At 49.0% G+C, this 27,745-nt stretch overlaps 2 protein-coding genes across 12 annotated transcripts in view; one reads left to right on the top strand and one right to left on the bottom strand.

Annotated features, from left to right (window-relative positions):
* Nucleotides 1-24,551, top strand: part of NDEL1 (nudE neurodevelopment protein 1 like 1) — a 55,549-nt gene extending 30,998 nt beyond the window's left edge. For 2 of the 5 annotated variants that reach the window (XM_055258515.2, XM_055258512.2), the window contains one exon: nucleotides 416-6,076. In XM_055258515.2, the coding sequence (XP_055114490.1) occupies nucleotides 416-423 (8 nt within the window). In that variant the 3' untranslated portion in view covers nucleotides 424-6,076. Of the gene's footprint in view, nucleotides 1-415; nucleotides 6,077-21,617; nucleotides 21,732-24,283 lie in introns of those variants that run through there. The other 3 variants (XR_008653258.2, XR_010118251.1, XM_055258513.2) reach the window with 3 other exon arrangements.
* The window catches only part of MYH10 (myosin heavy chain 10), a 163,587-nt gene continuing 143,942 nt past the window's right edge, over nucleotides 8,101-27,745 (bottom strand). For all 7 annotated transcript variants that reach the window (XM_063629436.1, XM_063629434.1, XM_063629431.1 and 4 more), the window contains 11 exons: nucleotides 27,109-27,357; nucleotides 26,634-26,846; nucleotides 24,678-24,890; nucleotides 21,477-21,638; nucleotides 18,130-18,258; nucleotides 15,311-15,399; nucleotides 14,352-14,475; nucleotides 14,062-14,270; nucleotides 12,254-12,362; nucleotides 10,795-10,967; nucleotides 8,101-9,858 (listed from right to left, as the gene is read on the bottom strand). In XM_063629436.1, coding sequence (XP_063485506.1) covers nucleotides 9,714-9,858; nucleotides 10,795-10,967; nucleotides 12,254-12,362; nucleotides 14,062-14,270; nucleotides 14,352-14,475; nucleotides 15,311-15,399; nucleotides 18,130-18,258; nucleotides 21,477-21,638; nucleotides 24,678-24,890; nucleotides 26,634-26,846; nucleotides 27,109-27,357 — 1,815 coding nt within the window. In that variant the 3' untranslated portion in view covers nucleotides 8,101-9,713. The remainder of the gene's footprint in view (nucleotides 9,859-10,794; nucleotides 10,968-12,253; nucleotides 12,363-14,061; nucleotides 14,271-14,351; nucleotides 14,476-15,310; nucleotides 15,400-18,129; nucleotides 18,259-21,476; nucleotides 21,639-24,677; nucleotides 24,891-26,633; nucleotides 26,847-27,108; nucleotides 27,358-27,745) is intronic.

Raw genomic sequence — 27,745 nt, 5'->3', positions numbered from 1 at the left:
GTTACATTCTGAATATTTTCCCATGCTATTAAAAAACTTGTGGAATGTGTTTTTAATGGCTGTGCAATATCTTATTGTTTAGTTGTACCATTATTTATTTAACTAGTTCCCTATTGCCAGGCATTTAGACCTGCTCTATGGGCAGAAAGAATCAGGACTGTGGCTTCCGTGGCCAGTGTGCGGCAGTTGCCAAACAGGTCACGTGGTCCTGGTTCCCCAGGATTCCCAAAGGCTCAATTCTCCAACCAGCTGGTGCTTTCCAGGCAGCCAGTGCCCCTTGGGCCATCAGAACCCTACTGCGGGCGAGGAATAATTTTAGAAAGCAGATGAATTTCCTATTGTGTGTGAGTGATTTTAAATGAGTTTGTTTTTCTTTTCCCCTTTCTTCCCTTCTGTGCTCTGGTTGCTCCCACAGGGCAGTAAACGGCTTTGACCCCGCTCCTCCTCCTCCTGGTCTGGGCTCCTCGCGTCCGTCGTCAGCACCGGGTATGCTGCCTCTCAGTGTGTGAGTGCCCAGCCTCCAGGTGGGGGCTCCTGCCCTCCTCCAACAACCCAGGACACCCACGCCTCACCCCTCGGTGCCTGGGCCCAGCCCCGTGCCCCTCCGTCTGCCTCCGCACGGCTGGCAGAGGGCAGGCTGCATGCAGTGGCGGCTGCTGGGCCCTGCCCAGCCCCGGAACTCTGCGCGATATCAATACTGGCTATTTTCTCTTCTCGCCGTAGTGCCGTTGGTTTCACATGATTGCACTTTCGTGGGTCGCAAGGTGATACATACGTGTATTACTTGGTCACTGGATGCAGAAGTACCCATTCATCACACCTGCCTCATAGCCCCCACTCTGCTGTACTGATAGGATTTAGTTGTGTTTAGGACATTGCAAATCTTCTAGAAGTTCTCCCCCAAATCAGCTCAATGTGTGCCCTCGTGAGCTCCCACCCAGGCATCTCCAGTGCTCATGATCATGTGTCCCCCAACTCCGCCCCTCACAGTTTGGGCCTGTTTCTGGCAAAGAGTCAGGAAGGTTACTGAATTAGGGAACATTTTCTGCACCTTCTGATTTTACTTCAGCAGCTACCATTCCATGGACTTGCCTCCCAGAGCAGCACAATGCCTGTCTGAGCCCCACGTGGCAGGAGCCTCTGGGACGGGGTACACACAGGCCGAGCCTCTGTGCTGTCTCCTCCCCCGTGCGCCTCAGACTCGGGGTGACAGAGGCAGGCAGCCTCTCCCCAGCCTTCCCGTCCTTCAGTTCAACGACATCTTTGGAGCGTTTTTGTTTTCTCTTCCAAGGGCCGTCCCGTTGTGTTAGGAAGGGTGAGTGGCTGGTTCCAGGGCGGGCCGGTGCCAGCTCCGGGGTGGACTGAACAGCGGCGGCTGTCCCTGTGCATCCTTTGATTACTCTCATGCTGCATTTACTGTTTACATTTGTTTTATTGTACATAGGTTTGTAAACATTATTGCCTGAGATATTTGTGTATGACTTGGGCTTTGTAGCTTTTATTTATTCAGAGCTCACGTGGCATGTTAACGACTCTGATGGTTCCTCCCCTGGGCAGCTGTATAGGGTCATCATGTGGCTACAAAAAATACTTCCCCTCAGAAAAAGTCTTTTAATGTGGAAACAATAAATTTCACAGAAAAAAAGGATTGACGTTGCTTTATTCAGTCTCTGCCATCCCGTGAGAGGAGAGCTGGGGTGTGTAAAGCCAGGTTCCAACGTCATTGCTGCTCTGACATGGGACACGTGACGGACGCACAGTAGCTGTGGAATGGGACAGAGATCAGGCGGCCTCTGGAGATGTCTTATGTGCGGAGCGGGCGTCCTCATGCTGTTTCTTGGCACTGGCTTCTGGGCTTGGCTGTGAGTTCCAGGAGCAGTTTGAGAATGGCCTGGGCCCCATGTGAAAATCTGAAAGGAAGGACCAGGATGTTGAGGGCGGAAGTTCACAAAGTCCCAGAGTAACTGGGATGGATCCGGGAGCTGGTCCTGCAGCTGTGCTGCCATTCATGACAGATGTTGTCATTCTGGGATTAGAAGTCGCTTCGAACTGGCACTTCTCCTCATCCCTCAGGTTAATGCTAGCAAGTGAGAGAAGGTGTCAGATATTTGGTAGGAAGACACGTTGAAGAACGTGTAAACTGGGGGCCTGTGTGAATGCATCAGATTCTGAGCACTGTTTGCTTATAACAACAGAAACAGTATATTTTATAGTTTTAAAACTATAAGTAAATGAAAACGATGTGAATCAAAACCCTAAGAGACTTTGGGAGGCCGAGATGGGCGGATCACAAGGTCAGGAGTTCGAGACCAGCCTGACCAACACGGTGAAACCTCGTGTCTACTAAAAATACAAAAATTAGGCATGGTGGCAGGCGCCTGTATTCCCAGCTACTTGGGAGCCTGAGGCAGGAGAATCGCTTGAACCTGGGAGATGCAGGTTGCACTGAGCTGAGATCATGCCACTGCACTCCAGCCTGGGTGACAGAGCTAGACTCTGTCTCAAAAAAAACCCACAAAAACCCTGAGTGAACAAGAACTATTAAGTAGGATCCATTGTCACACATTTCTCTATTAATCTATAGACAGGAATATCTGCTGTTAGTTCCTGGAGATTTTGTCCTGAGCTGAGTCTCTAGGGACACTCGCAGTGGGTGTGTGCTGTGCTCAGCTGAGCTGCAGTGGCTGAGAGGACAATCCGAAGCCTGTTGTTGATGTGCAGCAACTTCCAGATCTTTCCCAGCCCTCATTGGAAGGATTGGATTAGATGAGAGCTCTCAACATTTAGCCGACCTCTTTATTTACGTAGGAACCCCAACTAAAACACAGCAAGCAGGGCTTTCACGGTAAAGCACAGATGATGTTTGGAGCCCTGAATCTTCGTCCCTGGCTCCCCAAATGCTTTCTCACTTCCTTTGCATCTGAACACCCTGGGCTTCTCTTATCCAGACTCTGCTGCCAATTGCTGGTCACTCAGTTGATAGCTGGAGGCAGGGCCCTGGCTACAGGGGCCCACATGTCATCCACTGCATGTCACCACTGCTCTGGGTCCAGAAGAGCCTGGGCCAGGTCCCTGGAGGGGTAGCAGTGTGCTCTTGGGCTTATTTCTGATCCCTTTGGGAAGAGACTTTCACTTTAAAAATTAAAAAAAAAATTTTCTTAGCTAGTCTAATTTAGCAGTGGGGGGTTATATACCAACTTTAGTGACTTTTTTTTTTTTTTTTTTTGAGATGGAGTCTCGCTCTGTCGCCCAGGCTGGAGTGCAGTGGCGTGATCTTGGCTCACTGCAACCTCCACCTCCCAGGTTCCAGCGATTCTCCTGACTCAGCCTCCTAAGCAGCTGGTACTACAGGTGCCCCCCGCCATGCCCGGCTAATTTTTTTTTTTTTTTGTATTTTTAGTAGAGGCAGGGTTTCACCATGTTGTTCAGGCTGGCCTTGAACTCTTGACCTCAGGTAATCCACCCGCCTCGGCCTCCCAAAGTTCTGGGATTACAGGCGTGAGCCACCATGGCCAGCCTTAGTGACATTTTTTTTGTGGCTGTAGCAGCTCTTGGCAAATGACCCCCCGTGAGGAAAGCAGCTGACTCCCTGGACCTCATCTCCTGCTTTCTGTTTGGACCGTGGGGTGTAAGATGCTACTTTGGACATGGTCAGAGAGAGCATCTGCCACCTGGCATGAATGCTGCTATGTACTGTTTGCCTGTCTAGCTAAAGAGTGCCTCTGTGTGGGTTTTCTTCCTGGAGCTGCCGCGTACCTGGTTTCGCGTCGCTCTCCATGAAACCCCGGGAATGAGCCCTCCTTGAGCCGCGTCTGGGTGCCATTCCTCCCTGCTGGTGGGGCTGATCTCCTGGGTGGTGGACAGCCTCTTGCCTCCAGGTGTTTTCATTTCAGCCGCTCAGTCCCATCCCTCCCTCCCAAATGTCCTCTTATAAGAAGTAGTAGCCAGCTCTCCACTTCCTTCAGCCCAGAGTGGCCAGAAATGACCCCTGACCAATGCAGCTGAGACCCAGGAGCCAAAGCTGGGACCTTGAGTCACAGTGAGGCCTGCAAGAACTATACAGAGGTGACCTGAGGACAGGACACAGTGCTCTGACCTCAGGTGGCAGAAAGGACAGTGGGCCCGGGTTTGAGTTGCCTGAGCTTGCACGGCTAATTCATGGTGAAGCTAGGCTTGGGCACGAGCCCAGTCTTTTTCTGCTGTGCCTTTCCAAACTTGACGCCTCGCTGGCCTTGACTCCCACGCTCTGTCCTGTGCCTCGGGAGAGGAGCAGGTTTTGAAGGCTTGGAAATGACGAGTGGCGGGGCCAGCACAGCCTTTGCAGGAGGAGGAATCGGTTCACGTAGCCTTCCTCCTGTGCCCGCTGTGCGTGCTGACTCTGCCTTTCTTGGCAGCTGCCCCAGAGACGCCACTAGTGTGCGTCTCCTGAGAGCCAAGGTGGAATCTGGCACTTCTGGGAGAGGGGAGGCATGCTGGGTGGAGCCACAGCTTTAGGGAGGGCCCTGTAGCCAGCTCTGCCCCCTCCCCGACCGTAACAGTGTTGTGCTCTGTCTCATGGTATGTGTTGGTGAAACAGCATTCCTGAAAAGCAGGTTCCAGTGAGGCTCCAGAATTTCCTTCTAAGCTGCTGATGCTCATTCTGCAAGTTTTTTTTTTTGTTGTTGTTTTTTTTGAGACAGATTTTCGCTCGTTGCCCAGGCTGGAGTGCAATGGCATGATCGTGGCTCACTGCAACCTCTGCCTCCCAGGTTCAAGCGATTCTCCTGCCTCAGCCTCCCAAGTAGCTGGGATTACAGGCATGTGCCGCCATGCCCGGCTAATTTTGTATTTCCCATTCTGCAAATTTTGATGCTGTGCTTTATCGATCTTGCCAGGAGTCGGGCAATGACACCATCACAGCTGCGCCTACTGACAGTGATTGTGAGATACAGGAGATGTGGCCCACGTGAAGCCGGGGGCACCTTGGCACCTGTGCAGTATGGTACATACTTGGGAGAGGCAGTGCTCTGCATGGGGATCTGTGAGACCCAGTTTGTCGGTTATGTCACGTTATCTCTCGAATAAGGCTTTGTGACATCCAGTCAGCTGGAATGGAGCCTGTTACTGGGCTGCCTAGTCTCAGTAGGGGTTGAAGGCTGGGGCCACACTTTCTGCCCAGTTTATAGGCTCTGTAGCTACAGTGAATGTCTCTGAAAAAGCAGTAGCATGATGGACTTACACCCTTTCAATAGCTTCATATAAGATTCCCAACAAGAATGAGGTACTTCACAATCTGCTGGATTCCCAAATGGCAGGTGCCTACAAAAGGAAGTGGACTTCTCTGTCTGGTCCTGACAGCTGGCTCAGGACGGCATTTTGGCAAACACTCAACATCTGGGAAAGCTCTTGGTGTGGATGTGGAAAGGGAGGAAAGGTGGAAAGGGAGGAAAGGTGGAAAGCGAGGAAAGGTGGAAAGGGAGGAAAGGTGGAAAAGGGAGGAAAGGTGGAAAGGGAGCGGTGCTTTCTCGCGTCCCTTCCGGAGACTGGGAAGCCTGTGTGGGTGGGGCCTCGCAAGGGGAGACCTGCCTGGAACTCGAGGGAGAGGAGTCACCACTACTTCCTAATGATTCCAACCTGGAGCCTGTTCTGGCTTTTCTCTTTTCTGGGGGGATGAAGGAAGAGCAGGAAAGTGTGGTTTGGCGACAGAAAGCTCTCTTCTCCAGTCTTGACATGGACATGTCTGTCCGTCAGCAGCACCGGCCTCTGGGGAAAAGGGCCCTGGGTCAGTCACACCCAGAGCCATAGGAAGGGCTGGCTAGCAGAACAGCTTGGCCTTACGGCCCACAGTTCATCTTAGCTGAGGTTTCCTGGGACAGGAAAAATTGGTGACACAATGATGTGACAAATCTATAGCTTGATGCCATCAGGAATTGGAAGTGTCCCCTCAAGCCAGTAGGCTAGAAATAGGTGTTATCAGCTGGGCATGGTGGCTCACACCTGTAATCCCAGCACTTTGGGAGGGAGGCCAAGGCAGGAGGAATCACATGAGGCCAGGAGTTCAAAACCAGCCTGTCCAACATGGTGAAACCCCGTTTCTTTTTTTTTTTTTTTTTTTTGAGACGGAGTCTCGCTCTGTCGCCCAGGCTGGAGTGCAGTGGCGCGATCTCGGCTCACTGCAAGCTCCGTCTCCCGGGTTCATGCCATTCTCCTGCCTCAGCCTCCGGAGTAGCTGGGACTACAGGCGCCCGCCACCACGCCCGGTTAATTTTTTTGTATTTTTAGTAGAGATGGGGTTTCACCGTGGTCTCGATCTCCTGACCTCGTGATCCGCCCACCTCGGCCTCCCAAAGTGCTGGGATTACAAGCGTGAGCCACCGCGCCCGGCCGAAACCCCGTTTCTACAAAAAAAAAAAAAAAAATACAAAAATTAGCCAGGCCTGGTGGTGGGTGCCTGTAATCCCAGCTACTCGGGAGGCTGAGGCAGAGAATGGTTTGAACCCGGAGGTGGGGGTTGAAGTGAGCTGAGAGCATGCCACTGTGCTCCAGCCTGGGAGACAGAGCGCGACTCTGCCTTGGGGGAAAAAAAAAAGTTGTTATCCCTTTGAAGCAGTTTAAAATAGTCCCCTGGAATGGCTGCATTAAAGAAAATAAATAAATAAAAACAACCACAAAAACCGACATCTATGATGCAGCAAGGGCAGAGCGCTTACGGCCCTAAACGAAGCCCCGGCACCGCCTCATGGCATCTAGACCCAGGCTCGACGAAAGAGCAAGCCTCTCCCAAGTCTTGCCTGAGTTCCTCCTCACCGGGAACCACACTGCTGCTGGGTAGAAGCTGACCAGCTTGACCTTCTGATACACTCAAAGCCCAGCTGCCATAAACTGTCTTCCTTGTGCTCTGAATGCCCAACAAAGGTTGTATAAACTACCCTTCATTAGGTCTGGAGTGTTGGGTCAGTCAAGAAGGGTCCCTTTTAGTTATTAAATAGTATCTTTACAGAATCAGGGCCTGGAATTGGTCCACACAGATGTTTCTCCTGGCATGCTGAGTAGTTGGGAAACTGTGACGTGAACACCAGTCAGACCAGCCAGTAGGGAAGAATTCTCTTTTTTTTTTGAGACAGAGTCTCCCTCCTCCGTCACCCAGGCTGGAGTGCAGTGGTGTGATCTCGGCTTACTGCAGCCTCCACCTCCTGGGTTCAAGTGATTTTCATGCCTCAGCCCCCCAAGTAGCTGGGACTACAGGTGTGCACCACCACACTTGGCTCGTTTTTGTATTTTTAGTAGAGACGGGGTTTCACCATGTTGGCCAGGCTGGATTCGAACTTCTGACCTCAAATGATCCACCTGCTTTGGCCTCCTAAATTGCTGGGATTACAGGCTTGAGCACTGCGCCCAGCCCAGAGTTCTTACTTTTTGAGAAAAACAAGCCTCTAAATTGCATACACTCTTGGATAAGATACTGGATGTGGGGGTGGAACCCTGCTGAAGCACCATACCTGTGACTCACCTTTCCTCTCCTATGGTAGTGGCACAGGAGGAAGAGGGCACTTTGGCCCGCTTCACACGTTTCCACTGCTGCCAAGAAGCCTAGTCATAGACCCCTTACCCCCAAAACCAGCCTAACCTGAGAATATTATGGAACAAGAAATCAGCATTCTCTGTGTGATTCTGTGCTGCCCTAGTATTTCTCTCATCCTAGTTGGCCCGCACTAGAGAGGCTGCCCTTGGCCTCATCACTGAATCCTCCAAAAGCATCATCTTCAATGCGTGTCTGCCTGAAAATGCGGCCTGAAATGTCTTGGACCCCTGAAAATGTCCTAACCCAGCAGTGAGCCTCATTGGCTGGTGACCAGAGCCCTCCAAAATCACTCCCTTGACAGCTGGGCCAGCTCCTGCCTTTGGGTGGTCTTTCCCTTCCTAGTGCACGTGCACCCCTCAAGGCACCGGCAGGAACAAGAGTTGGAGCCAGGACTGGCCTGAGAATTATTCTGTCGTTTGACCTGGGAGACGGCGCCCTCGCGAAAAGGGCCTGGCGCCATCATTTGAAGTCTGTGTGTAGCACCCACCCTCCAGTCAGATCACAGATGGGAAATCGAGAACAGAAGGTGAGAAAACAGATTCCATGTTCACATGATTATTCTTGTTTATTGAGGTCTCTTTATTCTCCACGGGTGCTTTTTTCTCCAAGTAAACAGAGCAGGCGCAAATATCTATAATGAATAAATTTATTGTCTTACAAAAATCATTGTCTAGAAATATGGGAATACAAGAAAAGATATTTGCGGTCAGGTGTCTGGTGGTCAACAGCCAGTACAGTTCATAAAGAGGGAAAATCCAAGATTCCAAACCCACAGGACAAATTCTTCCTAACAGATGTTAAAGCTTTTAACCCAAAAGGTTTGTGTTTTCAAGCACATTGCAGAGGATCAAGGATTTAGAATTAACACTGATTCATTGTCACTGAATGTTTGTAATACCACTTTGACTAGAGAGGTACATGATATGAAGCACAGTCAAAACTGAATACATTAAATTGTTATAGAGGTGAATGATATATTCAACATTGTCTTAGTACTGTAGTGTCTAAGGCACTTTCCGTAATGTCAGTTTGCTTAACTATCAACCAAAAACAGGATGCTAAGTGTTCACTGTAACACTGTCCAAAGGGAAGGGAGAAGGAAAAATGAAGGAGTCACACCCACTGGCATGTCAACATTCAGGAAGATGGCATCTGTTCTGGAGGCTCCATAAACCTCATTGACAAACTTGGAACAAGCCTTGGACACAAAACCAATATTCCCATTTTGGGCTCAAAGCAGCGGCTGAATTTGCAAGGTCAGCGTGAGGGCCTGGCTGGCGAGGGAGGGCCTTCCACCAGCTCAGCTTAGGGCTCCACGGCTGCTTGCTCCTGACGTGAGGAGGGCGCCGGCAGAGCCAGGCGGTTCGGGAGACCATCTGGAAGTCTACATGATCCATGGCTGCCACCTGGGGCCTCAGCTGCAGTGTGGCCACTATCCCTTCTATGCACAGATCAGCCCTGGCCAAGGACAGTTCACATGAGTAGATGCGGGACGCCATCGACTCAAGGGGCAGGGCCCCCCTTGGGGGATGGGCATGGTAACCCCAAATGGGTGTTGCTTCCAATCCAGCCCACCCCTCCTACTCTTTCCAAAGCCCCTTTCACAGTTTGCTCACTGAAATAGTGTTGATCATTATTTGAAGGAAATGAGAGATACAAGTGCAGTTTAGAGTCCACAATGGTTTAGGAGACTTGATGTGGCTGAGGAGTCGGGGGCCACGTGAACACAGAACTAGGTTACCTGTCTGTGTGACAGAGAGCATGCAGAGCGACTGAGCGACGACCATGGCGCTGCCCCAATAACCCAGCGACCCACAACCAAGGGCCTGGAGTTTGTTTTAAAAAGGGTTCTTACCATGTTTTATAAAATGGTCTCTTGATGGCTATATGGAAAATAGATGCAATGATGAAACAATCTGTTTAATATGTGTGTCCTGTGTGTGTCTATATATAAAAAGGGGAGCAATTGTACCTAAGTCTGAAGCAGGATACAGTATGCGTAGGCTGGAGAGCCTTAAGACACAGTTGATCTTTCAGGAAGGAATCCCGTAGCTTGCCAATTTCTGAAATCTGCAGGAGGCCTCAAGGCAGGCTGGCACCGGGGGCGTTCCTAAGTGTCCCACTGTATTGCCTCCTCTGGCTTCCTGCGACTTTACTCTGACTGGGGTGGCTGCGTCTCATTGACATCACTGGTCTTACTTTCCGTGTCATCGTCGGAGAGCTCCAGGGAAGCTCCTTCAATGTGCAGCTGGCGCCGGCCAGATCGGCTGGAAGAGAAGCTGATGGGGCCACCCCGCCTGGAGAGGACAGGAAGCGGATGTGTGTGGGTAAACAGACAGGAGCACGTGGCTGTCAATATGTTCAACCACTCAATGCCATGGAACCTTCCCCTTGCACCCCTTCCTTGGACGTGACCTTGTGGGGGCGGCAGTACGATGGGGAAAGACTGTGTGCTTTGCTGCCTCTCCCACAACCCTGCCTGCAGAGTACGTGAAGCAGGGTCCTCGGAGAACTGGGGAGGACTTGATTCAGCCTAGGACTGTCTGTGATGGAAATGGTAAGGAAGACGGATTAAGGCCAAGCTCTACCTGCTAACCAGGGAATCAGCCAGATAGCAAATACTTTATTGAGAATTTGGGGGCCACATAGGGACTCTGTTGCATATTCTTTGTTTTTATAACCATTTAAAAATGTAGAAACCATTCTTAGCTTGGTGGCTGTATAAAAGCAGGGTATGCACCAAATCTGCCCATCGGCCAGATTTGCTGAAACCTCTGCTGACCTGGTCTTCTGGGGCAGAGATGTCAGCTGTAGCTCTCCCACGCTCCGCCCTCTCACTGGTACACAGCAGATCCAGTGTGGTGAGGAGGACAGTGCTGAGGAGGGCTGATGGCACCAGGTCCCGGGAGGAGCTCCTGCCCTGCTTTTCAACAGAGGCTGGGAGCTCACCTCGCGAATGGATGTCTGGACGGGGATGGACGCCTGACCCAGCTCCAGCCTGGTGTGGTGGATTAGTGTGGTCCTCTAGTGACTGGCAATGAGTGGGGCCTGCTCCTCTTTTATTCTCCCCAAGGACGACTATAAAGGTCAGAAATCTTAAATGAAGTGGTTTAGGAGAAAGAATGGGTCACTGGGTATGGATCTAAGTAAACTTCCTCTGACCAGCTGCGCCCCGAGCCTAAGCTAACCCGCAAAGCAGCTGCCTGTCAGCTCAGGGCCGCATGCCTGCTCACCTCAGCCGGTTCTTCAGGGTGCTGACCTCGCGGCTCAGGCCCTCGTTGGCCTCGGTGGCATCATCCAGTTCCCGCTGAAGTTTACGCCGAGATGCGTTGGCACGCGTCGCTTCTTCTTCTGCTTCCTCCAGCTGGCGTTTAAGCTGCTTCATCCGAGTGTTGGCCTTCTCCATCTTGGGGAGGGTACATAAACCAAAACAAACCAAACTGGTGAATCCAGTGTCGGCCTCTGTGCACCCTGAGCGTGGCAGTGTGGGGCTCTGCCTGTTACCCTTGTGAGCACGCGTGTACACGGATGTACACGCATGCCTGGGGGCTGGTCAGAGGCTCTGTAACCGGCCTGCCGCTCTCAGCAAAGCCAGCATCTACAAAGCACACTAGGCCAAAAGAAACGAAAAAGTACTCAAGACTCCGTTTTTACCAGTGAGTTTTCTGCAGAAAAATGACAGAGTTTACTATCTTCACACACGTGACCTAGGGGACTGAAAGGGAATTGCTATTCTTGCAAAATGTGGGAGAACCAGCAATGCGGGACAGTCCCCAGCCCCGGAGATTGTATAATGCATTTTTATACCTCCTTTCAAGGAAGGGCATCTCAGATATTAGACTCGGATTCAAGCAGAAAGCCACCCTGGGATGACATGCCACAGAACTAAGAGCCTCCCTTTTGGACCCTTCATTCCTGAGCCACACAGGCACTGGTCAGTGCCTCGTGGGTCCAGCGCACACCACCCTCAACTGTGCTCCGTGTTGCTAGGCCCCAAGGGTGGGGGTGGGAAGGGAAGGCCAGGTTGCCTGACTGAATGAATGAAGTTGGGGAGGGTTCGGGCCAAAGGCAGTGAAGTCAGATCCATCCACCTTTCTGGCCAGTGTCTGCAGTGTGAAGTCTCACCAGGCAGAGGGCAGGGAGCGGGAAGGAGGGTACAGCTGCCCATGCTGCAATCAGGGCAGGCCTGACCCACAGTTCAAAGTCCTGTGGAACATTCCCTGTGTTCTTAGAAAAGGGGGCCTGGATGCAGACGCTGAAGCTCACTCGGGTGCAGCGTGCAGTACCTTTGTCTTCCCTTCACTTTCTATTCAGTATCTCTTGCGTCCACCCTACACCCAGCCAGTATCTCATGACTGCCAGCAATATCCAGGAACTATACTAGGCATTAGGGAGGTAACAGGGAGCAAAATGGGCAGAAATCCCTGTACTCACAAAGTGCATATTCTAGTGGAGAAAGCAGGAGCTTTACAGTTCAGTCCAGGCCTCACTGAACTTGCTTCCTGACCTGCTCTCCCCACCCTCCTGCGTCTCGGGTACTGGGAGTGCCCACCAGGAACATGGAACAGCCCATATTAGCTGAAACATCAGAATCGGGAGGCCCCTGAAGTCCACTGGTCAGTTGTGCCACCACCTCATTCTCCACCAGTTCCTTTGCTCACGCACTTCCCAGGGAGGCATTTCCTCATGTACCTGCTCTTTATACTGATCTGCGTGTCGACGCTCATCCTCCACCTGCATGAAGATTTCTTTCAGCTTCTTCTCAGTGCGACGGACTAATTTGTTGGCGGCTGCTCGTTCCCTGTGAAAGTGGTCACAGTAGTTTTGAAATTCTTGAAATGATATTTTGTGTGGGAAAAAATATTTTTTAAAGTCCTTTTTCTTTGGGAAGATGACACATGGTGGGGGCATTATGGACCTCTCTGTCCAGAATATCACGACTAATGTGGTGCTGAAACCTTTCCTTCTGGTCAAAATCAGAATTGCCTTTAATGGATTCCTCAATAGCGAAAGGTAGAAAAAGCGCATTATTCCTGCATGTGTAGGTGTTAATTACCGTACACAGGTATTAATCACTGTACTCAATTATCTTACTTTTTTTGTTTGTTTTTGAGATGCAGTCTTGCTCTGTCACCCAGGCTGGAGTGCAGTGGCGCCATCTCTGCTCGCTGCAACCTCCACCTCCTGGGTTCAAGCGATTCTCCTGCCTCAGCCTCCTGAGTAGCTGGGACTACAGGCGTGTACCACCATGCCTGGCTAATTTGTGTATTTTTAGTAGAGACGGGGTTTTACCACGTTGGCCAGGCTGGTCTCGAACTCCTCACCTCAGGTGATCTGCCCGCCTCGGCCTCCCAAAGTGCTGGGATTACAGCCGTGAGCCAGCGCACCTGGTCTGTACACAGTGATCTTCTTAAGAGCAAATGTTACATACAATCTACCTGTCAGTTATACTTAACATAGACTTTTGAAGACGCCATACTTAGTTTAATCACCTGAACTTTTAGCCTGAGAAACAACCCAATTTATTAAGTGATTGTTTCACTTGAGAATTTACTAATTACCTCCTGTGATGTAGGGCTTTGGCAGCTCACATTGAAAAAAACCAAAAAACAAACGCCCTACACTCCCTGTTTGGTTAGAGGTGAAACAAATCCATGTTTCTAGATGGGTCCACGTCGTCCCATATGAAGGAGAGGTAACTTATTTGGAGGACTCCATGGAAGACAGAAAAAGTTATTTTATTCCTTAACAAATATTATGCAAAAGTAGATAGGGACGGAGTCAGCTGAAAGGGTGAGTTATGTTAATTCCAACTAGAAACAAACCCTTAATTGTTTGATTCAGCCCACTGGAGTCCAAGAGTGGAGTGGGAAGTCCTGGCATGAGGGGCTGGGGAGGATGCAGGGTTCTGGCCACGAGCCCTGTATTTCTGGGCTCCAAGCTCCCCAGCAAGAGGGTGAATCTGAAAGGTCTGCCCTGGCTCTGGGGACTATGACCTAATAGCTTTGTAAATGCCCGCCTGCCAGCAGCTGTACTGTACAATTTCTCATCAATTTCAGAATGCTTTAATACAACAGTATGAAAGCTGTTAAGCAATCCCTTCCTATGGGGAGAAGAAAGGCTCTGATTTGTGTCATACTGCATTTGTTCTCTAGCAGCAAACTAGCATTTCATGGGATGCCACACGCTTGGGAAATCGACTTTGGGTAGGAGATGCAAACTCAGGGTGCCTCGGAAATCAGGGGGTGCCGCATGGTAAGCCCTGAGCTGAGTCCTAAAGCCCAGCCTTCCCTGACTGTTCACAGAGGCCGTCTGTCCTCCCAGCCTCTGAACACTCGCAGCTCTTCTCTCACAGCTCACACCACCTTCTCTCTCCCACTCTGGTTATATATGTTCTCTGCCCGCGCGGTGGGGAGCCCTTCCCGAAAGGGACATGCCTGTTTTGTCTCCGACTGAGTCTAGTTGGTAAGTTTTGGTTTACGGCACCAAAAACCTCTTACTTGGCTTCCTGCTCAAGCTGCTCCTCCAGCTGCCCAATCTTGGCCTCCAGGGCTGAGATGGTGGCCTTGAACTTGGACTTGACAGCACCCTCGAGCTCCTGCAGCTTGGCCTTCAGCTCCTTGTTCTGCCGCTCCAGTTGCTGGCGCGCGTTGTCGCTCTTCTGGGCGGCGCTGCGCTCGGCTGCTAGCTCGGCGTTCAGTGTGTCCACCTAGAGAGGAGAGGAGTTTAGTCACTTGTGCCTGAGGGGTGGCACAGCCCTCCCTGGGTGACGGGCTCCTGCATGGGCCACCTGTAGCGTGGTCTTGCGGAAGCGGTCGTTGAGCAGCTCCATGTTGCTCTGCTCCTCTTCCAGCTCCTCCTCCAGCTGTGCGATCCGAGCTTCCAGACGCCGCTTCTCATCCAGCAGCGCGGACCTGGCAGGGAGAGGAGGAGGGGACGGTTCAATCGCAGCTCAGCACAGCATGGGAGCCTCAGGGAAGGCTCCTCCACCCACCCTGTTGCTGGAAACCTGAGCAGCCATCCTGAATTTTCTCTTTCCCTTGCACCCATCTCCGAATCTATCAGTAGGTCCCACTGATGACACTTCCAAACACCCTCCCCTGCTGCCACCACCCAGATGCAGGCCTGTCATCTCTCACCTGGACTGCTGGGGTGGCCTCCCGCTGCCCTGCCTGCCTCTCTCCAGCTGTTCTCCACAGACAGCAGCCAGAGTCGCTTTCAAAACGCAAGCACGACCCCAGCCTCCCCCCTGCTGAAACTCTTCAGTGGTTTCCAATGCACTGACAATCAAATTCTAACTACTCATGATGGCATACTCAAAAAGGCACGTGATGGACCTTCAGTTCAGTAATTAAGTGGAGAAATCAACTGAACTGGAAAAAAACATAATGACTTTTAACGAAAAAATGAATTCAGAGAAAGGTCCTATCTGAGGAACCTGCTCGCCAAAGCTAGCTGGAAAGTGAAGGCCTGCAGTGCCCGTTGGTGCACCCCACAGCTCCCACCTGCAGTGTGCAGGGCTCAGCAGGACTGGCACGGGTGCAGTGCCCGTTAGTGCACCCCACGGCTCCTGCCTGTGGTGTGCAGGGCTCAGCAGGTCTGGCACGGGGTACCATGGCTGAGGCAGCCCAGGCCCAGCAAGGGAGGAGCAATCCACCCGCTGATGCCAGGTGCGTGGACATCTCCAGCCTTCTCAGCAGTGCGCATGCCTGAAGGCAAAGAACCCACCCCCGGCCACGGGAGACTCACTTGCCAGAGGCGCTGTTGGCAATCTCGTCCGCCAGTTCATCTCTCTCCTGCTCGGCATGTCGGCGGGCTCGCTCAGATGAGGCAAGTTCCTAAGCAGTGGAGACTGCGTTAAGCTCTGGCTGTGAATAGTTTCCTCACCTGTGGAATCTGACAGTGCCTAGAGCTACAGCGACCGTGTTCCTGTCACTGTTTACTTGCACCTCAAGCTGTCACTTAGATTTGAGAAATTAAACTGGCAAGAAAATCCGCTCGGCGCAGGCCAGCCAGGTGATGTGTGGTGTCAGCATCTAACATAAAAATGTCCAGAGGGAAGTCTTCATTGCCATAAGGGCTTTGCTGTCACCTCCAATGTAAGAGGTGGCTATGTTCCTGCCCTTCTTGGAAAGCTGGTGCTTCTTAATATAAACTGAGCACGAACTTTCTACAAACCCTGAACCCTAAGAAACATGAGCTATACCAACTTATGGCCCTGAAGTATCTTTCACATAAACAGTTTGAGATCAAGGACGCTGGCTGCACAGACCCGTGTGGTTCCAGGCAGCGGTGCCGCAACAAGGATCAATGCTCCCATGGAGAGGAGGCAGGTGGGCGCCTCCACAGGGGCTCAAGTGTTTGCAGAGCTGGACCTCTGAGGTGGGCAAGGCCTCTTTCCTGAAGAGGACTGTGGCTCCACAGGGGGCTCTCAGAGGACTGGGCAGGACAATGGGGACAGCCCTGTGCCTGCCAGCCCACGGGAGGAACTGCCTGATGGCTGCTTTTCCACAAACTTCTTTGGAAAGATGATTTGCCATAGAAAGGAGTCAAGGGTGCATTTATCTTATAAATGAGGGAACTGAGGCCCACCTGGATGAAGATACTGGCCCAAACTCCCAAGGTTAGTCAGCAGCAAAAAGTCAGGGTTCCAACTCCCTGTCCAAGGCTCTTCCCACCAGCTGTCGCTTCTGAAAGATGCCACCTTGGCAAGAGCACACCTTGAAGGTGTCTTAGGAGCAGGGCTGCACGGGAGCTCCTCTGTCTGCTCCAGCACGTGCACCTGCCTTACATGAGTGTAGGCTGAAGGTCCTCTGACAGGCCTGGGTTCTAGCACATCCTGGCACACAGGGCAGGGTGGGAGTCAGGAAGGAAAAAGGCAGCAGACGGAATGTTCCAGACCTGATCCCAGGGCCACTGACTCCAGACAGCTCTACCATCTGGCCTCTGGTGTTTTGTCTTCTTGGGCCTATGAAACACTCACTGTCCACTAGCTGGGGGGGCTCTAGGCAGACTGAGGGACCCAAGGGAGAAAGGAAGGGACCCTGGGGCCTCTAAGCCAGATGAACAGAGGTGTTTGAGGGAAGGAAAAGTGTCAGAAATAGGGGGAAGGGCAGGGCCAGCTTTCCAGCTCAGTCTCTTCTCCCTAATGCAGTGTGAGTCAGGCCTTGCCTGAGAGTCTGAAAGAAACACTTTCAGAAAAAACAGTGTGGTACAGAGAATGCTGCTCGGACACTTGGGTAATGGCCCGGGAGCGCTCTCTAGGAGGCAGGCTCCAACAGCCACATGGCCTTTGGGGAAATGAGCATTTGGGGATCTCACCAATCAACTCCACGATGGATACATAGAGCTTACACATCTACTTCATTGATGAACACGCATCATTTTTAAGTACACACGGACACTTATAAAAACTAGGTCTCAGAGCTCTTTCTCAGCATTCTCTGACCACAATGTGATAAAACTAGAAATCAACTTAAAAAACAAGCACGTGCCATACATTTGGAAATTTAAACTGCAAGCTTAAATTATTCACAGGATGAAGAAGAAACCGTAATAGAAATTAGAAAAATTTAGAATTACATGGCAATGAAATTACTCCACATCAAAATTTGTGGAACATGATGAAAACAGATCTCAGAGAGGAATTTACAGTCTTTTATAAACATACTAGACAAGAAGCTTGAAAGCTGATGGGCTAAGTGTCCAACTCAAGAAGTCAGAAAAAAAAGGAGCAAAAAATGGTGAGATAGAGGACAGCAGGATGAAAACCTCTTGAAGCTGGCTCTCAGGTTCTCTCTCAGGGTCTGCTCGGTGTTTCCTGATCTGGTTTTGAGTTCCTTGTTCATTCCTGACACCTAGAGAGCCGTCCTCCTTTCTTGCAAGCTCAACTCTGCCTTTGCTAATATTTTATCCAATATTTGTAGGTGTTTGTATTGGGAGTTTTTTCATATTAACTGATAATAACATTGAACTTTTCAGGTTTGAAGAAATTTTGATTATCCATCATTTATACGGTAATGTGTATATTTAAATGTGCCTTGCACTGTTACAATTCCTATATGCAACACTTTATCAGTCTCTGCGTCATGAGAACTTACAAAAAAGATAAATGAAGGGATAACAGGAATTCAATGAAACAAACTTCTCTCCTTTTAAGTTATCACATGAGTAGTGCTTCTGTGTAAAAACAAGGCAATTCTGCATCACCAAGGTTGGAGTTACACAGTCCTCGTGCTTATAAACACTTCCCTTTCCTGCACAGGGGAACAGGCCAAGAAGGTGGCCTGAAAAGCTACTCATCAGCTCCTTTGCCTTTTGCCAGGTAGAGGAATATATATGAGCAGTGTCGAAGTGATCACTTTGTTTCCAAACTGAAGCAACAAGAAGGTTGAGGACCATATTAAAAATGGATACTTAAAAAAAAAAACCAAAAAATAAATAAAACAACAAAAATGCATACTGACATTACAGTGGGCTACAAAGATATTAAATTTTTTTTGATCTTGGAGAAATTTCAAGGGCAAATATATTTGTTGAACAAATGGATGAATAAGTAACAAACCAACCTCCTGCAATTGAAGGATTTCTGCTTCCAGACTCTTCAATTTCTTTTCACTCTCTTTGGATTGAGCAAAAATCTCATCTCTGGATGCACGAGCTTCTTCTAATTCACGTTGGTAATCCTTCATCTGAGCCTAAGATTAAATAAGAAGGTTGTGGGGTGGTTTACATTCTTTGTTTTAGTTAAAAAAAATTATTTTTAGAGTTGAGCCCTGGCTATGTTACCCAGGCTGGTCTCAAACTCAAGGCCTCAAGCATTCCTCCTGATTACAGGTGAGAGCCGCTGTGCCTGGCCCCATTCTTAGCTTGTAAACATGATATTTTTTTTCTAGATTATAAAAGTAATATACAGTCATTATACCTCTAAAAGTATATGGGAATGACAAGGATTTCTTAAGAAAACTACAGATCAAAATGAAATCCCTTATGAATACAAATGCAAAAATCTTCAACAAAATAGTAGCAAACTGAATCTGGCAACATGTAAAAAGGATTATACACCATGACCAAACGGGATCTATCGGAGAATTGCAAGGTTGGTTTGACAACCAAAAATGAATTAATGTAACCATATGATCATCACAATAAATGCTGAAGAAGCACTTGACAAAATCTAATACCCTTTCAATATAAAAATACTCAAGCTATGAACAGAAGGAAATTTCTTCAACTCTGATTAAGGGCATCAATGAAAAACTGACAGCCAATATCATACTTAAGGATCAGTGACCGAATGCTTTCCCTCTAAAAGATGAGCAACAAGACAAGGGTGTCCAATCTTGCCACTTCTACTTAACACTGCAATAGAGATTCTAGCCATGGCAATTAATTAGGAAAGACAAAGAAATAGAAGATATCCAGATTGGAAAGGAAGAAGTAAAACTAGTTTAATTTGTAGATGATCTGATCTTGTATATAGAAAATCTTAAGGAAGACACTGAAAGAATTAGAACTGCTGGTAATACGGACAGTAAAAGAAAAGTCCACAAGAACTAATAGATGAGTTTAGCAAGATTGCGGGATACAAGGTCAACATACAAACATCAATTATATTTCTATACACCAACTATGAACATTCAAAAATAAAGCAATTACATTTATAATAGCATCAAAAGAATACAAACTTAGGTATAAAGAAAAAAAAGAAGTGAAAGACTTGTATACCAAGAACTACAAAACATCACTGAAAAAAAAAAAAAAGATCTAAATAAATGGAAAGATTATCCATGTTCGTAGACCAGAAGACTTAATATTGTTAAAATAGCAATACTCTCCAGATTGATCTACACATCAACACAATAAACAATCAATCAAAACCCAAGCTGGCTTTTTTTTTTTTTTTTTGGGTGGCAGAAATTAACAAGCTAAGGCAGGTGTGGAAAATCATTTATCTCATAAAGAATTTATATCCAGAATACAGAATTGTTTAAACTCAATAATTAAAAGACAGCTGTTTAACCTCATTAGTCATTAGAGAAATAAAAAGCCACAATGAAATGTCACTTCACACCCACTAAGATGGTTACAATCAAAAGATGGACAATAACAAGTGTTGACAAGATGCGGAGAAATTGGAACCCTCATACATAGCTGGTAGGAATGTAAAACTGCAGTCACTGTGGGAAACAGTTTGGCAGTTCCTCAAAGTTAAACACAGAGGTACCATATAACCCAGCTCAATTCCACTCCTAGGTATATTTCTGAGAAAACGGAAAGCACATATCCACACAAATGCATATGAATGTTCATAGAGGCATTATTCAGAAGTCAAAAAAATGGAAACAACCCAAATGTCCAACTAGGGGACAGATGAATAAAATGTGGTAGATGTATCCACACAGTAGAGTGTTATTCAGTAATAAAAAGGAGTGTGGTGCCTATTCATGCAGCTACATGGATAAACTTTGAAAACATCATGCTAAGTAGAAAACCAGTCACAAAAGGCCACATATTGTATGATTCCACTGATATGAAATATGGAACAAAGGCAAATTTACAGAGACTGAAAGATTAGTAGTTAACGCAGGATGCAGCAGGGATACAGGGAATGGGGAGTGACAGCCAATGGGTAGAGGATTCTTTTAGGAGGGACCAAAATGCCCCAAATTTGATAGTGGTGATGGCTGAATAAAGCCTATGAATAAACTAAAAAACACTGAAAACACTAAATTGGCGAATTGTACGGTATGTGAACTATATTTCAATAAAGCTGTTAAATAAAATCACAGTATTATAATTTATATTCTTTGTAATTAATTAGCATAATAACTTTTGTAATTAGCTAATAAAATCTTGAGCCCAGGCTGCAGTGAGCCACGACTGCACCACTGTACTTCACCCTGGGTAGCAGAGTGAGACTCTATCTCTGCAAAAAAAAAAAAAAAAAAAAGAAAAAAAAAACCTCTTTATATTTAGCTTCAAAAAAAAAAAAAAAGCATATGGAAACAAGTAAGTTCCTACCAACCTATTATCCAGAGATGACTTTCCTTCCAGACTTTTTTCTAGGTATACTATGTCTGCCTACATGTCTGTCTGTGAAAATGTATACACACACGTGTGTGGAGTTACAAGCCTAACTGCCCTACATGGTATTTTCCTTTATTCATTTAAGTCCGGCCATCATTCCCCACACACCCAATCACTTAGGTGGTTAGCAGTCCGTTGACATTTAGGGGGTTTCCATTTTTGCTATCATAAATAATAACACTTCTGCTAAAGATCTTTGTACATAAAAATTTCTTCGTTATATTTTGTTAAATTTTCAAGATGTGGTATCAACAAGGTCAAAGGAAAAGTTTTCATCATTAACAGACCAGTTCCCCTGAGAAGTTGCTCCGATTCCTACTATAGGTGAGGGCCCACTGCCTGCCTGCTCACACCGTGAACTCTTGCAGAGATCACTTCTTGTCATTGTGGTAGTAAAAACTGGCACATCATCTGGGTAGAAAAATTGACGATTACAACAGACCAAAGAGATCACAAAAGCCACAGCACTAAGGGGTGGGTCAACATGACCCTCCTCTCGAGGTGAGGAAGGGTGGGTTTTAAGCATTGCCACAGGCTCTTAGGGCCACAGGAGCCCTGCATGGTGCCTCCACCCCAGCTGTGTTGCTAACTGCATTCAGGTATCTCCTGAGGACACAGTGGACACACAAGCACTGTCTTTATGGCCTGCTGCCTTGCCCCCGGCCGCACTGACAGCAAGTGCTGTGTCCCCAGGGTGGCGCTGCAGTGCTGTCCCCCCCAGCTTCACTGCTGGACTCTGTAAAAGCCACACAGGTCACGTGGTGCTGGCTCTCAGTGGGGCCACGTGATGCCATCCAGAGACTCCATGGGCGGCGGTGGCACATACCTGGAGCTTGCGGAGCTGCTTAATCACCTCATCCCGAGCTTTGTTCGCAGCCTCGATTTGGGCTTCGAGGTCCTTCAGGTCTATCTCCATCTTTTTCTTTGAAGCCACAGCAAGTGCCCGCTGTTTCCTCTCATCCTCCAGCTCTGCCTCGAGCTCCCGCACCTAATGGACAACATCGGGTTATGCTGGGTTACATCCAAGTATCTGCTCACAGAACAGGCAGACTCTTCTCAAGTGGGGGCTCTGGTGACTCGGGTGAGTGGAAACTTCTGTTACTCTGTAGAGGTCTCTGTTACCAAACAGTTACTATCAACAGAAAACCACAGTAGCTGAATTTTGTCAAAGGGGTCTTTAAACACCACCACCTAGTACAAACCGTCCCACTGACTGCTACGAGGGCATGCGAGAAGGCAGCCAGTGACCTGAGCTCAGGGTGTAGATGAAGCCAAGATGGAAAAACCCAAGACAATGCGGTAAGCATGTAATGAAGGCTGGGGTAGGCACAGAGTGGGTATGGGGTGGTTGCTAAGAGGTGCAGAGGACTAAGCGGGCATGCCTGTTTCCTAGAGCTGTGAGGACATGGGGCACGGCCATGTTACAGGGGCGTCAGAACCAGGCAGAAACTGCCTTTGATCAGCAGGAAAGTGGGGAGCAGTCAAAGCTGTCCAATGGAGGAGGGACAAAATGAAGGCCTGCTCTGGAGCAGGCAGATGGGAGAGTGAGGACGAGTAAGATGTGGGCTGGAAACCGAGGGGGACACACCTGTCAGCCACTCACTCACTCTGCGGCACTCTTCACTCAGTGAGCCTCCTAGTGTACAGTAGGGATGGGGAACTACGCTCACGCTGTGTGAGGGATGCTCAGAAGAAGGTGCTCTGGAGTCCTTAAACCAAACCCTAACGTCTCTGTCACCAATGACGAGGACCAGACACACAGCTGTTGAGCTCCAAACCTTATCAGCCCATGAGTCCACAGGGACCATGTGTCATTGCCTTGACATGGTCTTCCCAACCTGTCCTGCTTCTGCCACTTAGCCATAAATGAATGTTTCGTCATGTATTTATTAAGGTATAGGTCATAAATACCTTAATAAATACCTGCGCCCTATGTAGTGCTGTAGCAGCTGGAGGCTCAGGTGAGCAAGGAAAGGTCCCTGCCTTCACAGAGCTTCCGCTTCCTGCAAAGAGGATGATGGCTGGTGTGGGAGCTGGTATGGAGGCACCAAGGCTTGACGAGTGGTGGCTCCACTGGTCCTCTCCAAAGGAGAGAAACAAGGCCGCTCTGCTGCTTCTCGGCAGGGGTTGGCATGGGAGGGGAGGAGCAGGGCAGCTGCTTCCGCATAGTGCAGAGGTGCTCGTCATCTGCTTGCTGTGTTCTGCAGAGACCTGGGGCTGTACCTCAAGGCACAGGATAGCAGGAGGCTCCTAATGTAGAGCCACTTACATGAATTTCAAAGTGTGGTGGTTTAAAAAAATTTCTACAAATTCTTTAATACTCCCCATCTTAAAGAGTTGGAGCATAATCTCCTCTTGAATGTGGGCCAGTCTTAGTGACTTGCTTCTAATAAACACAATAAACAAGTGATCACATGAGACTTGGGAGATTCGTTCATAAAAGGCCCGGAAGCTTCCTCCTTGCTTGCTTTCTTTTGAATCTCTCACTCTCCTGAAGCTCCCTCCAGGACACTCAGGAGGCCCATGTGGCGAGCTGCTGAGGCCTCCTGCTGACACCATGTGTGTGAGCCAGTTTGGCACACTCCTCCAGCCCCGGTCAGGCCTTCGGATGATGCAGCCAGGGCCGAGGTCCTGACTGTACCAGAACCACTGACTCAACCGCTTCCCAGTTCCTCACCCACAGAAACTGTGACAAAAATGTTGTCACAGTTTGCACTAATTTGTTAAGTTTGGGGTAATTTCTTATCCAGCAATAAAAGACCAATAATTAGTGGAGTCAAAATAACAAAGCAAAATTCAGTAATTCCAAATCTGGCCAGGCATGGTGGCTCATGCCTGTAATCCCAGCACTTTGCGAGGCCAAGGCAGGCAGATCACCTGAGTCCAGGAGTTTGAGACCAGCCTGGCCAACATGATCAAATCCCGTCTCTACTAAAAATACAAAAATTAGCTGGGCATGGTGGCGTGTGTCTGTAGTCCCAGCTACTTGGGAGGCTGAGACAGGAGAATTACTTCAACCTGGGAGGCAGAGGTTGCAGTGAGCCAAGATCGTGCACTATACTCCATCCTGGGTGACCGAGTGAGACTCCATCTCAAAACACACACACACACACACACACACACACACACCCCAAATCCAAAACTTATTGCCATGAACTGCAAGGGACTGGCAAAATATCCACAATTCATTTTTTTTTTTTTTTTTTTTTTTTTTTGAGATGGAGTCTTGCTCTATTACCCAGGCTGGAGTGCAGTGGCCCGATCTCGGCTCACTGCAAGCTCCGCCTCCCGGGTTCACGCCATTCTCCTGCCTCAGCCTCTCCGAGTAGCTGGGACTACAGGCGCCCGCCACCACGCCCGGCTAATTTTTTTTGTATTTTTAGTAGAGACGGGGTTTCACTGTGGTCTCGATCTCCTGACCTCGTGATCCACCCGCCTCGGCCTCCCAAAGTGCTGGGATTACAAGCGTGAGCCACCGCGCCCGGCTCCACAATTCATTTTTAAAGTATTTTAGACTAGAAATTTAAGATACATGCAGCAAAGTGTCTTCATTCAGAAAAGTATACAACTTATACATGGATAGCAGCTTTATAAAAGGACAAATTTAATTATCTGCTCTTTTTCCTTTTGAAGAGTGATCTCATTATTAGGACTTGGGATCCGAACCGCAGACATCTGCCGAATCACCATGTCTGGGATGTATCAATTCTTTCCTATACCCATGTTCTGAGACAAGGAACTTGAACCTAACCACGGATTCCTTTGGGAGTCCACTGAGGGCTTTCTAACTGATAAGTGTCTGGCTTGTAAGCAGCAATGATACTGTCTGAGAAATAGAAAAACCTAAACTAATTACAATAAAATTTAAATAATAAAATTCTCAAATGACCAAATACATTCATTTTACTCTATGTGTCACTCTGTGTTTACTCAGATGTGTTCTAACACGAATGAACAGGATACTGACCCCGAGCTGGGCTTTCAGAGCCTGCACCCCTTGTTGCGGAGGCCGGTCCCTCTGCCCTACCTGTTTGATCAGCAGCCGCTTCTTCTCTTCATTCTGCTCATCCCTGGTTTGCAGGTCCCTCTCGAACTGCGCCTTCATGGCCTGCATGTTGACCTCCAGACGAAGCTTGGCATCTTCCGTGGCCTGGAGCTCGTCTTCCAGCTCCTCCAGCTGGGTCCTCATTTCCTCCACCTGCTGCTCCAGGGCCCGTTTGGATTTTTCAAGTTCGTGAACCTAAACCACCGAAGCATCAGGAAAGAGATGACCGCGGTGGAGGCACGTGTGAAGAACGGCAGTCTTCCTGTTTTACAGGCCCACTCGCGGCATGCTGGCCACTTTGGTCCCCCTGGGCCGGCCCCCTGCCACATGCACACACATCCTTCCCTCTCCCCCGAAGGGTGCTGCTATTCTCCATTTCAGTGTATGCAGTTCAGAACTACAGTGCGGATTTCTTTATTCACACGTGTTCTCTGGTCATCCTCATCTGATGACCTTTAAGCTGAGAGCTCTTCAGTGAGCCAAAGAACAAAGGAAACAGCCATGTCAGGGAGCCTGTCTGTTGACTGACTCCTTGCCCGCTGTCTGTGAGGAGCAAGTACAACAGTACACCTCTTCCTGCTGTAGAAAAGATCGTTCGTATTGGAAAGCACATGTGGAAACTGTTGATTATTAGGGTGGCTTAGGCCTAAGAAGCAGGGCACAGTACACAGGCCTTGATCCTTTCTCTGGACAAAGATGCCCCCAGCACCATTTCCCTCATTCTCTGCGCCAAGCACTGTGCTGAGAGCTCCACCTCCTGTGCCCTTTGATCCTCGCAGCAGCCTTTGGAGGGAGGCCTTGGTGCTGCTGTGCACCCCGTCTGGGGTCCAGGACCACCGCAGTTCTCACAGGGACAGGCGTGGGGAATCTTAGGACAGGAGGAAGGCCCATTTCTACAGTGTCTGGTGCTCAGTGGCACAAAAGACATGTTTGTGGGATCAACATGTGAGTGCTGATGCTACAGAAAACGAACATGAAATCAACTGTAGAGTTCTCTCTCCACATTTCACTGTGTAACCATGGCCACTTCTACTTTCAGTGGCCTCTTCTTGTCCATGGGGCTAGTCCCTGGGCGTCAAGTTGTAGGAGACCCAGCAGAAAGGTGGGACCACCTTCGCTGACTTATGATGTGGCCAGATGGCCCACAGCCCATGAAAATGAGACCCTGCCTGTTTATAGGACTTTGTGTGCTTTTCAAAGCAGATGGAGTAACTTCATGAAATTGGGCAAGTATAATGTCCATCTGGCAGATAAGGAAACTTAGGCTTCAAAAGCTTAAGTGGCTTCCCATGGTCAGAATGGAAGCCTGTGGAGGACCCAGGGAACCTTGCCTTTGATACCAGGCCTGGGTTTGTCTTGCTATCTTCAACACGCCATGCACTAAGGGAGAGATGTAGGGTAAATAAATATCATGGCAGCTCTTGTGGAAGATGTATGCAATGGAAAGAGAAACTGTGCCACAGAAGCTTCCAAGCTGTGGATAAGCCCCCAAAGCTACTGAAGCTCTCAAAGAAAACAGTGGGGCTTCCCTGGGAAGAACCAGGTCAGAGGGAGCTGCCATTCCCTCCTCCTCCTCTCCAGGTCCCCATTCACCTCATGTTTGATAACTACCTGTGACGGCAGAACCATGAAACCTTTTGTTGAAAGGCTCTCCTGCCAGGATGCAGGCTGGAGCACGGAGGGCAGTGAAAGGACAAGAAGAAACATGTTCACCTCCAGCCAGTGCTGGGGGGAGACTGCAGAAGACCTCACATCGGTCCCAGAAGCCTTGAACCCCCTTACACATGCACAGGCCAAAACACTCCTAGATGGCTTTGCTGCTGGGCTGTGCATTCCCAGGTCCTTCAGGCTCCCCTGGAGTCGCCTGCTCCCGTGTGAAGGCCTAGGCCCCTGGGATACTCTCCCGTGCGGAAGTGTGGAGCCCACCAGGCGACTTACGTTCTTCCCCACATCATCTTTGGAGCTCATGAGGTCTTCCATGTCTGCTCGGAGCTGCTTGTTCTGCCTCTCAAACTCCTCCTTGGCCTCCAGGGCTTCCTCGAGGGCCCGGGCCAGTGACAGGGCTTTGGTTTCTTTCTCTCTGGCCTCGGCTTCGGCCCGGTCCCGCTCTTCGGCATAGCGAGCAGAGATGCTCTTCTCTTCTGCTAACAGCTGTGCAGAAGGGGATGGGGGAATATGAAAAACCGAAAGTGACATCAACTTTTCTCTTCCACCATGTGGCTGATTTATCGCTAGAGTGCTGCCACTAGATTATGGTGTTCTTGTATTTCCTTTTTTTTTTTTTTTTGCTTTCCCCCTTTTTCCAATTTTGATATAAATATGTATATTTAATTGCCTTTAAATAAGATTATTTTAAACCAAATGAACAAAAGCAAGAGCTCTGCCAGGAGGAAATGACACGTGGCCGACCCACCTGGTCAAACTTCTTCTGCTTCTTCTCCAAGTTGGAGGCGACCTGGCGCTGGTGGTCCAGGTCCACCGTGAGGTCGTCCAGCTCCTGCTGCAGGCGGTTCTTGGTCTTCTCCAGTTTGTCATACGCCAGTGCCTTCTCCTCCAGGCGCTGGCTCAGGGCCTCCACGTCCTTCAGAAGCTTCTTCTTGGCTTCTTCCAGACTCTCAATTGTTCCCAGGTCGTCATCTACTTTCTTCTTGGTATCAGCCAACTAGGTTTTGTGTAAGGACAAACAGAAAGATCAGTATTGATGTACTCAACTGGGGCTGGGCATGGTGGCTCACACCTGTAATCCCAGCACTCTGGGAGGGCAAGGCGGGAGGATCACTTGAGGTCAGGAGTTCAAGACCAGCCAGGCCAACATAGTGAAACCTCATCTCTACTAAAAATACAAAAATCACCTGTCTGTAGTCTTGGCTACTGGGGAGGCTGAGGTGGGAGGATCACTTGAGCCCAGGAGGCGGAGGTTGCAGTGAGCTGAGATCACACCACTGCACTCCAGCCTGGGCGATAGAGTGAGACTCTGTCTCAAAAAAAAAAACCAAAAAAACTCAATTGGTTTTTGCATTTGAAGAAAAAAGAAAAAACCTTTTGTTTTT

Source organism: Symphalangus syndactylus, chromosome 20, assembly GCF_028878055.3.
Source record: "Symphalangus syndactylus isolate Jambi chromosome 20, NHGRI_mSymSyn1-v2.1_pri, whole genome shotgun sequence".
NCBI lineage: Eukaryota > Metazoa > Chordata > Mammalia > Primates > Hylobatidae > Symphalangus > Symphalangus syndactylus.
The sequence above is the reverse complement of the archived record's forward strand: the minus strand, read 5'-3'. Positions and strand labels throughout refer to the sequence as shown.